This window comes from Mus musculus, chromosome 18 (assembly GCF_000001635.26).
Source record: "Mus musculus strain C57BL/6J chromosome 18, GRCm38.p6 C57BL/6J".
Taxonomy (NCBI): Eukaryota; Metazoa; Chordata; class Mammalia; order Rodentia; family Muridae; genus Mus; species Mus musculus.
In genome coordinates this window covers 77945392-77961353 of record NC_000084.6, presented here as the reverse complement: position 1 = coordinate 77961353, position 15962 = coordinate 77945392, and the positions used below count along the sequence as shown (strand labels likewise).

The 15962-nt window shown below is 45.7% G+C and overlaps 1 protein-coding gene across 4 annotated transcripts in view; it reads right to left on the bottom strand.

Moving 5' to 3' along the window:
- Epg5 (ectopic P-granules autophagy protein 5 homolog (C. elegans)) overlaps window positions 1-15962 on the bottom strand; it is a 98917-nt gene that overhangs the window by 75972 nt on the left and 6983 nt on the right. For 3 of the 4 annotated variants that reach the window (XR_386367.2, XM_006526445.4, NM_001195633.2), the window contains exons 2-10: window positions 12272-13204; window positions 9962-10205; window positions 7057-7193; window positions 6514-6621; window positions 5374-5447; window positions 3842-3947; window positions 2210-2324; window positions 1724-1874; window positions 492-647 (exon numbers count right to left, since the gene is read on the bottom strand). Coding sequence is in view for 3 of the 4 variants with exons in the window: in XM_006526445.4 (XP_006526508.1) it covers window positions 492-647; window positions 1724-1874; window positions 2210-2324; window positions 3842-3947; window positions 5374-5447; window positions 6514-6621; window positions 7057-7193; window positions 9962-10205; window positions 12272-13204 (2024 nt within the window). In the remaining variant the exon portion in view is untranslated. Of the gene's footprint in view, window positions 1-491; window positions 648-1723; window positions 1875-2209; window positions 2325-3841; window positions 3948-4693; window positions 4893-5373; window positions 5448-6513; window positions 6622-7056; window positions 7194-9961; window positions 10206-12271; window positions 13205-15962 lie in introns of those variants that run through there. The other variant, XM_017317777.2, reaches the window with a different exon arrangement.

Genomic DNA, 15962 nt, shown 5'->3' with positions numbered 1-15962 from the left:
CACATCCACATCACTGTTTATCATCAAAAGAAGTCAGTACAGGAACTCAAGCAAGGCAGGAACCTGAAGGCAAGAGCTGATGCAGAGGTCATGGAAGGGTGCTGCTTACTCAGCCTGCTTTCTTATAGAACCCAGGACCAGCAGCCCAGGGATGGAACCACCCACAATGCACTGGGCCCTCCCCATCAACCCTGAAGGCTTGACTATAGTCCAATTTTTTCGGAGGTGTTTTCTCAACTGAGGCTCCTTCCTCTCTGATGACTGTAGTTTGCATCAAGTTAACATAAAACAATCCATCACAGAGGCTGTTTCCAAGATACTGATGTGTGTTGGGTCACAACTGGTTTAAGTACAACACAGATATGGGAACTAAGGCCAAGGTTTTACCCAAGATAAAAAGCTGACGAACTGCACTCCACGCCTACTTACGTCAAGGACCTTCACGCCAGCCTGGCTTCCCAAGCAGGAAGCTTGCACCAGCGCTTCCTCACCTTTTGGCTTTCAGGACATGGAGGACAGCCCTGAGAAACAGCTCATCAAATTCCACCTGCAGTTTCTCCATGGAGTAGGGCTGCGGTGTTAGCCCCGCGCCTGTGCTGTGGCTCACATACTGAGCCCAGTGGTCACTGACATAGCCAAGGGTCATCCTGCGTAAGAGGAAAACAACATGGCACTCTTCAGTCACTCACTCAGCATCACCTTTACATCACACGAGGAGGAGTAACACGCTCAGTATGTACTAACTGTGCTCCTACCATCTGCTCTGCTCTGAAGGTAATCTTAACAGAGACCCTGAGAAACCAATCCTCACGGTAATGGCCTTAGCGGAAGGCGGAAGGACAGGTAAATAAGGAAAATGAATGACTGCGATTTCATGTCGGGTTACATTCATGGCTCCCCTCAGCTACGTGAGGGCACAGTACAGATACGCGTAAGAGGATCTCAGCTTTCTAAGGGACCCCAGGCTTTGAGGGCATCCTATACGTCTTCATAAAACTGACTAAAATGAATGAATGAATAGAAATCAATTCACTTTGGAGAACAAAACTGGGCAAGTGAGAGATTTTTACAGTTTCATGAACTTTCTTTTTAGAGAAGAGGTTGGATTTAAAAATAAAATATGTATGTGCTATAGGAAATAATTGAGAAAAAAACCCTGAAGATGTATAAAAGGATACGAGGTTGACTTAAAGTAAAGTAGTCCATAAACTCAAAAATGTTTCAAGCACTTGCTAATAAAACCACAAACCCATCTTTAACTCAATACAGGAAGTTCTCCCAACTCAAATAGTGACTTATTTAAGACTTTGAAGTGTTTCCAAGTATCTTAAGCTACAAGACGATACGGATGGAGGATGGTAGAGGGGCAATGGCAGTAAAGAATTACTGCCCATTTGTCACAGTTCAGTCAGTGACAACTCCAAAGAAACGCAGGCTGTGGACAGAAAGGGAACAAAGAGTGAAGGCCTGCATCTTCCTCGACCCTTCTCTCCGCAGCAGCTTTGAGAGTCAGAACTCTAAGAATAGTAATTTACAAGGCAGCTGAATCTGGGATGCTTAACCACATACTCTCACTGGAAACACTTATCAAATCCCTCCTAGGTGACAGGAGAACTACCTCCTTCTATGAGAAGACAGAAGTGTGCATCTAGGATCCGCAGTGTTGGGTCTAAGCAAGGCAAGCAAGGCAATGCCAGCACAGGAGTGCCAACAGCAGCACTACCTGATCAGGTATCCAATGCGCTTCACAAACTGCCTGTAGCGGGCTCTGTTAAAGGTGTCTAGTCCCACAGCCAGAAGCTCCACTAATGAGTTGGCAAAGGCAAAAATTTTCATCATCTCTTGGGGCCTTGTTGTTTCAGGTAAATAATCACCTAGAAGTGAAACAGATAAAAAGGAAAAAAATGTAGTTAGTAGACAAAAACACTGCAGAACACAGACGTACGATTCAGTGAGAAAGCCAGGAGAGGAGGAGTTAGCCCCACGACTCTTGCTCCAATACCAAGGTCACGTGGGGAGCTTGGAAGAATGTGCATTTGTGTATTTAAGAGAGGTAACACGTGCACTACTGAGCCTCCATTTAAACATGAGTAAAAAACTTATAGACACAGAGAGAGGAGGTTTTGCACGGGTGGACACAGGGCATGCTGCTCCCTGTGGAGCCTGGGCCTCTACCACCTTTCAGTTATGACAAGAGAGATTGATCTACCTTTGGCTTTAAACCCAAGAAGATGCTGAAAGAGCTCCTGAAAGGGAAACTGGGACAAAAGGGTGACCAAGTCGTCTTCATTAAGGAGAATCCAACTGGTCTCAGGGTCTTCATCCTAAAGGGAAGACGGCAAGTCACATCAGCCAACCAGAAGATCACACTGCAGGCTGTGGATAAAACTAAACCATCCCACAAACCCCAACGGGGCCCTACAGACTCCTCCTCGAGGCCAGCGGCCCCATAGCCTTAGATCCACAGCCAAGATGGAAGTCTTCTGAAATGCAAGTATAATTCATATGTACCTGGTTCATATCCATAGTTCAGAGCCTGAAACACTCATTAAATTTCTATCAGAAAGAAGACTAAAAGCTCTTCTAGAGGCAGGACGTGGCAGAACAGGCCTTTAATTCTACCACTCAGGAGGCAGAAGGAGGCAGATCTTTGAGTTCAAGACCAGCCTGGTCTACAGAGCAAGTTCTAGGCCAGCCAGGACTACACAAAGAGACTCTGTCTTGACACAAAACAAAGAAACAAAAAAAAACAAACAAAAAAAACAAAAAACCTGACAACCTTACTGTGAGATTCACTGCTCAGACAAATCAACAAGTAAGGAAGCAATCTTAATATACTTGAGGAAGCAGCTAGTATTTGCTACAGATGCCTCAGGTTCTGCTGTGGGCAAGAAAAAACTGTGAACAAAGTCATTCAGGGAACACCATTGGTTTCCTTTTGAAACAGAGTCTTGAAGTCACCTTAGAAACCAAGCTAACTTGTGTCCCCACACGCACTGCTCTATGTACTGTTTCCACTACAGCTTAGTTATGGTTTTGCCCCATGATTCGCGAGTCTGGAGCTTAGTCCCAAGCTTAGTAGTGCTGGGAGTTAGTGTGTGGCCTTTAAGACATGAGCCCTAGTTAGGGCTCTTAATTATTGATGGTGCTTCCTCTAAAATAAACAAAGGCAAGTTCTCATAAAAGGGCGCTATGAGAAGCTAGCCCTACCCAGCTCCCAGATTTGTCTTGGGATGAGATTCTCTGTGTTCTGCCATCTGTTATGAAGTATGAAGCCCCCACCAGCACCTGTGCCATGCTATGGCCGGGAGGGGTGAGGGAGGATTCAGCGTCCAAAATTATCATCTCATTAAAACCTTTTTATAAAGCTAACTTAGTAATGCAAAATAGAATAATATGTATATAATTGCTAAACAAGAGCCTCAGAAACTACAGGAGAAATAGTTTTTTTTACTCTGGCTGAAAATTAGATCTCCCAGTAGGCCCCAGAACAGTTAGATCTAAGTATGGGCCTGGCAAGCTTTATAAGATGCTCAAGTGAGCCTTCTGTGGAACTCGTGTTGAAAAGCAAATGACATGAATGGACCATGGTGTCTTCCCTCACAGACTCTTCCAATCCCACTGACCTCTTAACTCTCAAGTACTAGGTCCCTCTGCATTGCTTTTGTTTTTGTTTCCCTTGCTTGTTGCTAGTTTTGTTCAGCTTCTTACTGTTAACCGAGAGCCAAGCACAAATGCGGAATCTATCTCTGAGGTTAGCCACAAAGTGCTTAGAACGATTCCTGGCAAGAAAGAAGAAGCGCTCAGGACGGACTAAAGGAAACAAAGCAACACAAGTTACCTCTTCCCCCGCTTCATCTACAAGTGTCCAGTTCCCAGATGCTGGCCCTGAAGATGATGGCTTCCACTCACTGGGCTTCATGTGGCACATAAACTCCGCTCGGTTTCTAAAAACAACAGACATGACTCTGACCATATGAGCACAGGAAGCCCGACACAAGCACTTGTTTGGATCATCTATTCTAAAGAGAAGTCAGGAATCAGCCCAGCTGCCCAGTGGTTTAAATTAGCAAATATGTAAAAACTAGGCCAAGAATGATATACTTATCTTTAAACCCCACTACAGAAGGCAGAAAAAAAAAAAGGGGGGCAGATTTCTGAATTCAAGGTCAGCCTAGGCTAAGTAACCAGTTGCAGGCCAGCCTGCTCGACATAGTGAGACCCTATTTCAGAAAGAAAGAGAAGAGAAGAGAAGAGAAGAGAAGAGAAGAGAAGAGAAGAGAAGAGAAGAGAAGAGTTGAGTTAAAATAAATGGTCAGATGGTTAAGAGCAGTTGCTGCTCTTGTAGATGGCCCAAGGCCAGCTCCCACCACTTATGTCAGACAGTTCACAAGGACCTGTAACCCCAGCTCCATGGGATCCAGTGCCCTCTTTTGGCCCCCACAGGAACCCAAACTCTCACGTACACCCCCAACACACAGACATATACAAGCACCCATGATTAAAAACAAAAATAAATCTTTTTTTTTAATGTATCTTATCAAAACTAAGAAAGACTAGGACCCTGAGCCAGGAGATGGAAATGTCTGCACCCATCAGTGAAGCAATGAAGAAGAACATCCCCCTCCTCCAGTCCAACCTCTCCTAAACACCGCCCCCGAACCCGTTTTGTCTTGGTGTAACCCAGGCTGACCTTGGACTGACGATCCTCCAAACACAGCCTTACAATCCCGGAGCCTCACGATGCCTCGTCTAATCTTCCTTAAACACAATTTCTGCTCCTTGTTCAAGAACCCTCCACTGGCTCACAGGCCAAGCCTGACCAAGTGTAGACAGTTCGTCTTTAACTTCCAGGCCTTCTCCCCCCAGCTCCCACCCCGGTCCCTCACCTCTGTTATCATCACTTGCAGTTACCTCCACCCAAGTCCTCTGCACACCCTGAATTGGGGCCTCTGCCTCAGTCCCTCTCACCCAGTGAATCCAACCCACTCTCAGAGCCAACTCACCCACTGCGGAACTGTGTCTGACTACTCACTCTCTCTGCGCCACTCCTTCTGCAGTACTACAGCTCCACAGGTCCCCTCTAACACTAAGTCTCTTCTAAGAACACACCTTCTCTTAGTCTATGGCACCTTTCACAATCACATGCACGACGAGAGACAAACACACTAAAAGGAGGGCCGAGAAAACGGTTAATAAGCAGCTAGGTTCATCACTTTGGGGCAGGGCCATCACACCTAAAGAAAATCTGCAATGTTACATTCTAGAATAACACTTCCCTTAGCAGTTCCCTCTGAATATGTGCAGCTAAGAAAACTAACCCTTGGATATAAGTATTTCAATTTCTATTTCACAAAGCTCTCCCACACTTACTTGACAGGAGACATCAGCAGGGCAAGGGACTGCATAAAATGAAAGACCCCTGAAGGGTTATTCAACACTTTGATCTGAAATCAGAAAATAAAAAAAGTATACTGTAGAAAACCAGCTCAAGCTGGTTTATACGCATCTAACAACCAAGATGCTAGTCAGAGAACAATGCTCACCCTCACACCTAAGCCAAAGCACTAGGCAAAGCTGGAGCAGTTATGTGCGATGCATACCAACTCAGCCTGTGCGCACTGCCTCAGCCTAAGTGCCGAGGATGAGCAGCTGACAGCAGACACCTACACAGCTGGGAATGGAGGGCAACACTGCTACTGTAAACCAGTAAAAAACAAAACAAACAAAACACCCCCCTTCTCTTCAAAATGATTTAGGCTCCATGCCACCAGAGATACTAAAGTTAAGAAACTAGGAAGGAACTGAGTTGAGCTTGCAGTATATTTTGGTTCCTGCTATCTGAGTGGTTGCTATGAATAATAAAAATGGCCAAAAGGTGCCCAGGAAAAGAGAATCTATAAATCACATGGTCAAACAAGAGTTACTAACAAGCCTAGGACCGCTCTGCCATGTTAACAGATTATATTTCATCTGTACCCGTTGTACTGTGGGATAGAAAAGAAAAACTGCCCTGGTAAGATGTCCTGCACCAATATCTTAACAAATTAAACACCTGTGAGCCTAGCAAGCTGGGTTACTTCTCAAGTTTTCCGGTTCTGTCCTAATTTCTTCAACCGTGATGGCCCAGAAAGTTCTGACAGTGACTCCTACACATCCTCCTGGTTGAAGGGTTTTACTTAGGGAGCTGGAGAGATGACTCAGTGGGTAAGAACACTGGCTGCTCTTCCAGAGAGAGGTTTGGTTCCCCACATCCAGATCAGGAAGTTCACAACCACCTGGAACCCCAGTTCCAGGGAATCAATGCCTGCTAGCCTCTGCCGACACTATATACACGGTGTACATAAACTCATGCAGACACATATAGCATCCATGTAGTAGAAATAAGGCAATCTTTAAACTTTCATTTAAATAGCACTCAATTAGCTTGGGGGTTATATTAGACATTTCCTAAGGAAAACTACCTAATAAAACCCTTATTCCACCCCCAGAACCAGAAAGTCCCCATCATACCTGTATAAAAGGAACAGCCCATTTACGAATGCCAGCTGGGCAGCGGAGAACGTGGTTCAGGAGAAAGAAGTGATCCCCAGGACAGCCGACTCGTTGTAACACGGACACCTGAACGACAAAGAACTCATGGGTTCACAGACTCGTGGACACGGTGACTCACAGTCAAGTCCACACTATACTGCTAGAGTGTCCAGACATAACCCTGTCTATAATACGCCTAAATTTTCCAAATTCTGACACTTTTCTTCTCATGTTAAGTGTGACTAAGTCTATCATCAAACATAATTAGACACTTGGTGAGTCAACATCCAGTCTTCAAATGTGGCAGACTTCTCTCTGCCATTTCCTCCCGAGTCCAACTCTGACCTCAAAGGCAGAGTTCATTAAAGAGTCAGAGTAACAAGACAAATAACTTTGTAACCATGTGTCATCAAAGAAAAGTTATTAACTCATTAGATGAATTGGCTAAAAAAGCTATAGAAGAAAAAATATGAATTAAATTACCCAAGCAATAAACATCTATGCTTGTATCTGTTCACTTACCAGCTTCTGCAGCCAGAGCAGGATGTCCTCATGGAACTGGGCATCCTCACTCACTCTCCTGGTGAACATGAACAAGACACTAATGCACTCCTTCAGCTGACACACATCAGAGGGGATGCTTTCTGTCAGTTTAGGAACTATAGGGAAGAGAAGATTAAATGAGTCCTTGGAATGGTACTGGGGAGGTAGACTCTTAGTTTCTCCACTTAAAGAAGAGAAACCAAAATGTGTAAAACATTTAGTTCAGATAAACACCCAAGGGGGCTGTCCACTTCCTGACGGTGCTTCTGTTGTCGTGGCTTCCGCTCTGTGAGGGACGACTCTTCAGACTTAAGTTGTCCCTTGTCAGAGAAGCAACCAATACAAAGTAATGGTGACAAGGGGCAGGCAGGGTTGTGGCTCTGACAAGCATGGCACTCAGTCCTTACGCCTTTGGGACTATGTGCTGGAGAAACACAGAAGGGTCTGGAATGAACAAGTCTCTACTGACATAAGCAGAACCTAATGGGCCATTCTGCTGGGGACAGTGAAGGCCTGGCTCAGTAAGTGTTTAAGAGCTGAACAAGGACTCTCCTGGGAACTGGGACAGAGGTCATTCCTGTGGTATTCTGGCCCGTTCTGTCCATGTTCTGAAGACCTGAATGAGACTGGATTCAAAAATGATAGTTTGTTTGGTGGAGACTCTCAACCCGGCATGCTCTGCGCACTGAGGTGTGGTCAGTGTGTTGTGGGCAACTGTGCCAAGCTAAATCTCAGGCTAACAGAATCAGTGCCACTGTCCACACAGTCCTGGTTTTGTAGGAAAGCCACGTGAGGCAGCGGTGAGGAGGGGAGCGTGGGGTCCCCCTCAGGGTCCTGAGAGCCGCTGAGTAAGGCGGCCAGAAGGAGCTGCAAGGCCAGCAAGCAGCGCTGCGGAGGGACATGGAGCCTAAGTTTCAGTGAAGACCTCAGGACCCTGAAGAAGCCAGGACCACGGGGCCTCCACCAAGGAGAGCTGCAGCCACAGAGCAGGCGGAGCCAGCCCGATACAGAAACCGAGGGCTGTAGGCAGTCCAGCTAGACAAACAGGGCAGCCCACGGGTCTCGGAGCCCAAGTGATTTTTCCTCAAGCCCCCAGATGCCTAGGCATGGAGCAAGGGGAGCTGATGCTTCCCCTGCTGGTTCTGTGAGGACGAGGCCCTGAACCTTGCAGCCAGAGCCTACAGCCTCAATCGGGCCATACCTCCCTGCAGCTCTGCCTGATCCACATTTCAGTTTACGATCCCTGGCTCCTCGCTGCTCTTGGTCATATACACTATACCAGACTGATTCCCCACGACTCTAAAATGTTACAAAAGGTTAATTTTTCTTTTGCTCTTGGGACTGTTATAAAGATTTCACAAGGGGATTTTACTCAGGGAAGTCTGAAGAGTCTCCTCTAGCCATCCCTGTCATTCTCATTCTCACTCATTCTCATTCTCTCTCTCTACACACACACACACACACACACACACTCATCTCCCCATCTCTCTCTCTTATTCTCTTTTGTTGTTTGGCTTGATTTTTGTTTGTTTGTTTGTTTTTGAGACAGGGTCTCACTCTGTCTAGACCTAGAACTATCCTAGAACTCACTTTGTAGACCAGGCTGGACTAAAATTGCCTGCCTCTGCCTCTTAAGTACAAGTGCTGGACTAAAGACGTGCACCACTATGCTTGCCTTTATTCTCTCTTTTTTTTTTTTAAAGAGCAAAATCAAGACAGTGTGCTCTTGAAACTGCATTAGGTGAGCTGAGAGCAATGCTGTTAAAGACTGTGGGGACTTTTGAAGTTGAACGGAGTACATATTGAGATGCCCAAGACCAAGAGCAAAATGGGTGGTTTGCAAATGAGATGTTCCCTAATATACTCAACACTCAGTGCCCAGCTGATGGTGATTTGTGGAAGGTCGTATACCTGCAGGGAGTGGAGCCTCATTACAGTGGGCCTCTGGGGGTTGGTTTTAAGGTTTTATATCCTGAACAAGAATCTACCTGCATGTCTGTCTGTGCACTGCACACCTGGTTACAGCTGCTTATATCCTGCCATCATGCCCTGCCATGATGGAAATAAACTCCTCCCCTCTCCCACAATGATCCCCACAAAGTCCTAGCAGTATGTCAGACAGTTGGTCTAAAGAGGAACTCTGTTGGCTGACTGCTTAGCTTAGCATGCATGAGAGAAACTGAGAATGTGGCTCCAGGAGAGAGCAAGCAACTACCATGAAAAAAATTACAATTTCTACTTCAGTTAAAAATTTCAAGAAAACAAGAAATTGAGCAAACAAAAAAATAAAGTACAAGAAACAGGGAAATGAAAAGGTATTCTGGGGCCTGGAGAGCTTGCTCAGTGGTTAGAGCACTTGATCTTGCAGAGAACCCACCAGGGTTTGATTCCCAGCACCCACATGGCAGCTTACAACCATCCATAACTCAAGCCAAGAGACCCAACTCCATCTTCTGAACTCCGCAAGGAACCAGGCATGTGGTGCACTGACAGACATGGAGGCAGAACATTCAAACACACAAAATAAAATAAGTAAATCTAATATTAACAATAGTAAAAATGATAAACTTTTTAAAAAGAAAAAGAAAGGGTCTCCTAATGGTTAGTTTGGGGATCAAACCCCTTGGGCCACAACTTAGCAAAGGCAAAGAGAGGCGGCCTCTGGTCTCCTGAAGGAAGGAAACTGACAGCCACGGGGAAGGAGGCCTCACGCTCCTCAAGGACGGTCAGTAAACAGACCTGACCCTACACTGCTACTGAGGGGCAGGAGAAATATACAGTGATAGAGTGAAACCTGTTAGGGTCTGGCCAACTCAGTCAGGCCAGCGCCCTCAACTGTTTCCCACATTCAAGTGTAAGAGGGAAGCTGTCACTGCTTACGTACCTTGGTCTGCCTGATAAACTGCTAAAGATCTCAGAGCAGCTGAGCTATTGAGCAGTGTGAAGATGTAGGACTCCACTTGCAACCTCGAGAGCACAGAAGTGTACGAGTGGAGGGTCAGGGTCTGGTGGAGGTGCTCAGATTTGGCATCAAACAGCTTCTTCAGCTCGCCCAGGACATTTTCATTCATCTCTACTCGCTGGTAGTGGTGATGCCCGTAGACTTTCACTTGATCTGCACAGATGCCCTAGAGGAGGGATGAAATGAGAGACCATCTGCCTCTGATGCAGTCGGGCAGCAGGTGGAGACTTGCAGGCTCTGGCACTATTTCAAAGAGCCTAGTACACAGCGGGGGCCAACACTGTACATAGGACACAGTGGGGCCAACACTGTACATATACACAGCGGGGCCAACACTGTACATATGACACAGTGGGGGCCAACACTGTACATATGACACAGAGAGGCCAACACTATACATAGGACACAGAGGGGCCAACACTGTACATATGACTCAGAGGGGCCAACACTGTACATATACACAGTGGGGGCCAATACTGTACATACAAAACACTACTAGCAAATAATGGTCAGTGTCAGAGAACACTGCCAGGCATGAATAGATGGTGGGTTCTGAAAAGAGTGACCCTACGGAGCTGGAGATGTGGCTCAGTGGTAAAGAGCACTGGCTACTCTTCCAAAGGATCCTGGTTCAATTCCCAGCACCCACATGGCAGGTCTGTACTCTAGTTCCAGATGATCCAACACTTTCACACAGAAAGGCAGGCAAAACACCAATGTACATAAAATAAACAAATCATTTTTTAAAAATGACTCAGGGCTGGAGAGATGGCTCAGCGGTTAAGAGCACTGACTGCTCTTTCAAAGGTCCTGAGTTCAAATCTCAGCAACCACATGGTGGCTCAAAACCATCTGTAATGAGATCTGATGTCCTCTTCTGGGTGTCTGAAGACAGCTACAGTATGCTTAGATATAATAATAAAGAAATCTTTTTAAAAAAAAAATGACTCTACGACGTCAGTGAGGAACAGTAACATGTATCCCTAAAACTCTCACAACTGCCATTTTACTTTCTACGCGAAGAACACCAAGGCCAATGTGCCATTCCCTCAACTCCACAGTAGCCCAAAATATCTCAAGATCCACCTCATTCTCTGCTCAAAAGGAATCCTTCTCCTTGATATTGATTCCTCCCACCATACTCGATCCTTCCTTCCTTTTTAGATTTTGTGTGTATGACTGTTCCCTCTGCATAGTATGTGTGTGCACCCCCTTAGTATGTGTGTGCACGCCCTTAGTATGTGTGTGCACGCCCTTATGTGCATGCCCTTAGTATGTGTGTGCACCCCCTTAGTATGTGTGTGCATGCCCTTAGTATTTGTGTGCACGCCCTTAGTATGTGTGTGCACCCCCTTGCGTGCCTAGTTGCCCATGGAGGTGAGCAGAGGGCATGGGACCCCCTGGAGCTAGAGTTATTAATTACAAGCTGCCACACACATGCTGGGATGGAGCCAGGGTCTTCTGCAAGAGCAACCAGAGCTCCTATTTCTCCATTGAGCTTTTTCTCCACCTCCCCTTCTTTTTCAATATTTCCAATGTGCCTCTTACCACAGAATCTACAAAAAGATTCACAAGGCACTGTACAAATGAGAGGAGGGGCCAGCAAATCCCATGTGTCAGCAGTAGCTCCTCCAGCTTCCCCTTAATGGCAAACTTATCAAAAGTGGCCTTCTCTTCCTCGCCATTCCTCCTGGGTCCTTTGGAAATGGTGGCTCTGGCCTCCTGGGAGCGGGGTAACAGCTAATGGACTCTCTTTATCACTCTCCACCAGTACACTCTCAACTGACTGCACACTTGTGGCATTATGCCAAAATCTAAAACTAATAGTCTAAAAGCTGAATTTTACCTTGAGATATGGTTTGCTGGCTTGAACTCTGTAGTTTATGTATCTGCATGTATTTGTGTTTAGTTAGTTGCCCACACTGCCAGTTAGCATCCTTTATATAAAAATCCAGATTCCTGCTTCTCTGAGAAAAGCTGAGATGCAGCAATCCCCTACTCCTCACAATCATAAAAGTGTCAACTAGATGTCGAGGGCCGCTGTCCCTCCAGACTAGGCATGTGCTTCTCCACTGAGCCACACCCTACTCTGCCCCTCTCCTCCATGTTATGTGCCTGCTCCTGTGGCCATTTGACCATGTGATCCCTGGACAGATGAAGCCAGGGCCAGCGTAAGTTTGACAGCGCCATGGGAAAGGCAGCTCAGAAGCTTGACGCACACAGTGGAGATACCTGTACGGCCATCTGCTCATCCTTAAAGTGCCACAGTCGACTTTTGGCACTGTGGCAGTCAGACATCAGAGTGAGCAGCTCAGCTTCAGCCAACAGCAACTGCTTCCTGCACCGTGAGTAATTCAAAAGCAGCTCATAAAACTCGTGTCTGTCCTGATGAGCAATGTTATCGAATTCTTCTACATATGATGCAACATTTTCCAGCCATGAGCCAGGCTCCAAGAGTTTGAGCTGTTCTTTAGTGAAGGGTGTCACTTCTGGTTGAGACGGGAGTTCTGGGTAGAGTCGCTCACTACGGAGCAATGGCTTCACTGCCACCAGAGCTGGTACTTCAGCAATTTCAGCTGGCAACTCAGGATATAGTTTCTTCACTCTCGGTGGCTGAGAAACTTCTTTGGCTTCATAAGAACTGTGCAAGCTAACATTCTGAAACACCTTTGAACAGCCGAGGGCGGCTTCATCTTGCTTCCTAGTCGGATGTTCTCTGGCATGTGAGCCCTCCACTGCCTGCTGAGTGCAGGGAAAGTCAGGCTGCAGTGTGCTCTCTGGAGGCCCACACTGGATGAGTGTGTGGTCCTCTACTTCCGGGAAGTTCTTACAAGGTTCACCTTTAGCTATAACGTTGTCCCCAGGGTCCACCTTCAACTCCATTTCATCATCTCCATCACCGGCTGTGACCTCTCCCCTTTCTTTTAGGTCCTCTGTGTCCTGTACCGGGGGACCTTCATCCCCTATAGTCAAGGAGGTGAGTGGTATATCAAACATCTCACTTTCATTCCATCCACACACATCACTGTGGAGCTGGGGGTCAGCAGACGACTTCAGGTCATCTCCTTTGAGTTCAGAAGCTGGACACGGGCTCTCCTGCTCGCGACAGGTCTCTGGCAGGGGACCTGCATCACAAGTCTGAAGGGCTTCATGCTTCTTCTTTTCCTACAAGCAAGGCAGGAGATATAAAAGAGCTAGTGGTTTCAGCATGAGGAGTTTTTAAGCTATACATAAATATCTCAACTTTTACACTGAGGGCTCTTTCCTCAGCTCACAGACTCCCTTCCTCCCTTTCCATTTCAGGCCTCACGTAAAAGACAGTGCATTTTCTCTATCTCTCCTGGCAGTTGCCAGGATTGTCACCTAATCTGCCATTTAAACTCTTAAACTCTAATAAAACTGCCCTTGAGTTTTTTTTGTTGTTGTTGTTGTTTTTTTGTTTTTTTTTATTGGTTATTCAAGACAGGGTTTCTCTGTGTAGCCCTGGCTGTCCTGGAACTCACTTTGAAGACCAGGCTGGGCTCGAACTCAGAAATCCGCCTGCCTCTGCCTCCCGAGTGCTGGGATTAAAGGCATGTGCCACCACGCCCGGCGCCCTTGAGTTTTTGAGTCCAGTTCTAAATGTATTCATAAGAGAACCTCGATCTCCTCAGTAACACGTGGCAACCATGAACAGACTCCAAAGCACCATCTCTGAAGTTTAAAGTGCTAAGCTCAGCCACCATGTTGTCAGCAACTGATAATGTAAACCAAAAGCAACCAACCAGCAAGCTCCCAGGCCTGTTGACCACCTATGATGTGGGCTGCCCCCAGCGAATCAACCTCCCACTGCCTTTACAGTATCACTCTATAAAGGAGCTCCTTCTGCCATGCTTGGACTATGACCATAACTGAACATACTCAGAAATTGTACTTTAAAATGGAATGCATTTACAGGACGTAAGGTATCCTCCCAATGGTGCCTCCTCCTCTTCCCTGTGAGTCTGTGAAAGTTTCCTAATAAGTAACTACGCATGACAGTGAGGATCTGAGTGACAGCAATTCAAAACCACACACACATTGGGTTTGCAAACACCAGTAACAGTCCAGGGAATTTCTGCCATTAAGAAGAAGCCTCCCGCCGGGCGTGGTGGCACACGCCTTTAATCCCAGCACTCGGGAAGCAGAGGCAAGCGGATTTCTGAGTTCGAGCCCAGCCTGGTCTACAAAGTGAGTTCCAGGACAGCCAGGGCTATACAGAGAAACCCTGTCTCAAAAAAAAAAAAAAAAAAAAAAGAAGAAGAAGAAGAAGAAGAAGCCTCCCTCACTCACTGGGGCAAAAGTTTCCTTGAGGACACTAATCCAACCATGGGAAATCCCCAACTATAAATATGTAAATGGATCTGAAAAGAGAAAGCCTGACGTAGAAATGGAACACAGAAATCCCAGCTTCAAAACAATGTGTCAGGCATCCTCAACAGCACACAGAGGCCGCTGCTACTGAACCTGAAGGTGACAAGACGACATCCTGAGCTGGCCACAAAACTCAGCAATGTTATCCATGTGATAACACTTTTTCAGGTATGAAAGATGCAAGAATTGTGAGGTCATGGAGAGTTGTATCATGGTGCCAACATATAACAGGGACAAAATCCCTGAAGGAGAAATGAAAATGACATTGCATGAAGCTATGTAGGTAAAGCCTCAGGTACACTGGCTACTCCAGCATGTTAGACATGCGAGGGGTTTGGGACATCCATCAAGCAAGCCTATAGACTTGAGTTGGCCAAAGAATAAGGTCGCACGCACTATAAATGATGAGCTGGTGGGTCCTCAGAGCTCACTCAGATGGACTCCGATGAGTCATCACAAGCCCAGATGCTGCATATGCTCCTGTAGACTCTGGGGTTTGATCTGATGGCACATATCTAACTTTGGACAAACCAATCTTTCCTTGGACCTATGCTCTCTTTCCTCTATATTGGAATGGGAATGTTTACCATTATATATATATACATATATATATATATATATATATATATATATATATATATATGTATATATATATATATATACACAAACACACACACACATATATATAATAACATGTTTTTGTTTTATATGAGCTCACAGTTAATGGACTATCTGAATTCTCAGAGGATAGATAGTCTAGACTTTGGATTTCTGAATATTGTTCAAAGTGATCACGACTATGGGGACTTTTAATTGAATTAATACAATTTTACTTATTAGATGATATGAGCTGATAGGAAGCCAAAGATGAAATGTTGTCGTTTTAAAATGACGTTTTGCTGTCAAGTTGAGAAGAAGTGGGCTTAAGATAGGATAGAAAATCATTGCAGCAGACACAGCACAGATGGGAGGATTAACTGAGTGCTGTGAATGTGGGCAGTGCCTCTGTGTGCAATAAAGCACAAAACAAACTGCGTATCAGCAGTCTCCTGTCTCAGATGCAACCAGCCGCTGCCGCCGCCTCCTCCTCCTGCCACAAAGAGAGCGACCAGACCTTACTTGTACGACATACAACTCCTTCGAACTGAGACCCAAAACAAAATACTCTCTCCTTCAAGAAAAAAAATCGAAATTTTCACATTTAACAGATGGAATATAAATCCACCTCATGAAATACTCTATATTTTGTATTGCCCATTTTGAGCACATTCAATTTGGACATTCACTACTCTAATCTGCAAAGAAAAAGATATCACTATAAGTGACAAATTATGAAACAAAAATGAAGATGGAATGTTTAAATGGATCATGTACCACAGGCTAAGTAAAATGAAAGCATCTCTAACTGCCACAGACCCACACATGTCTTCATTTTGACTACCATGTTCCCTCTAAACTCAAGAGAAGGCTGTAATAACTCAAGCAACCAAACCAGCAAACCCATAGCATTAGATTATAGCATGCAAAAGAA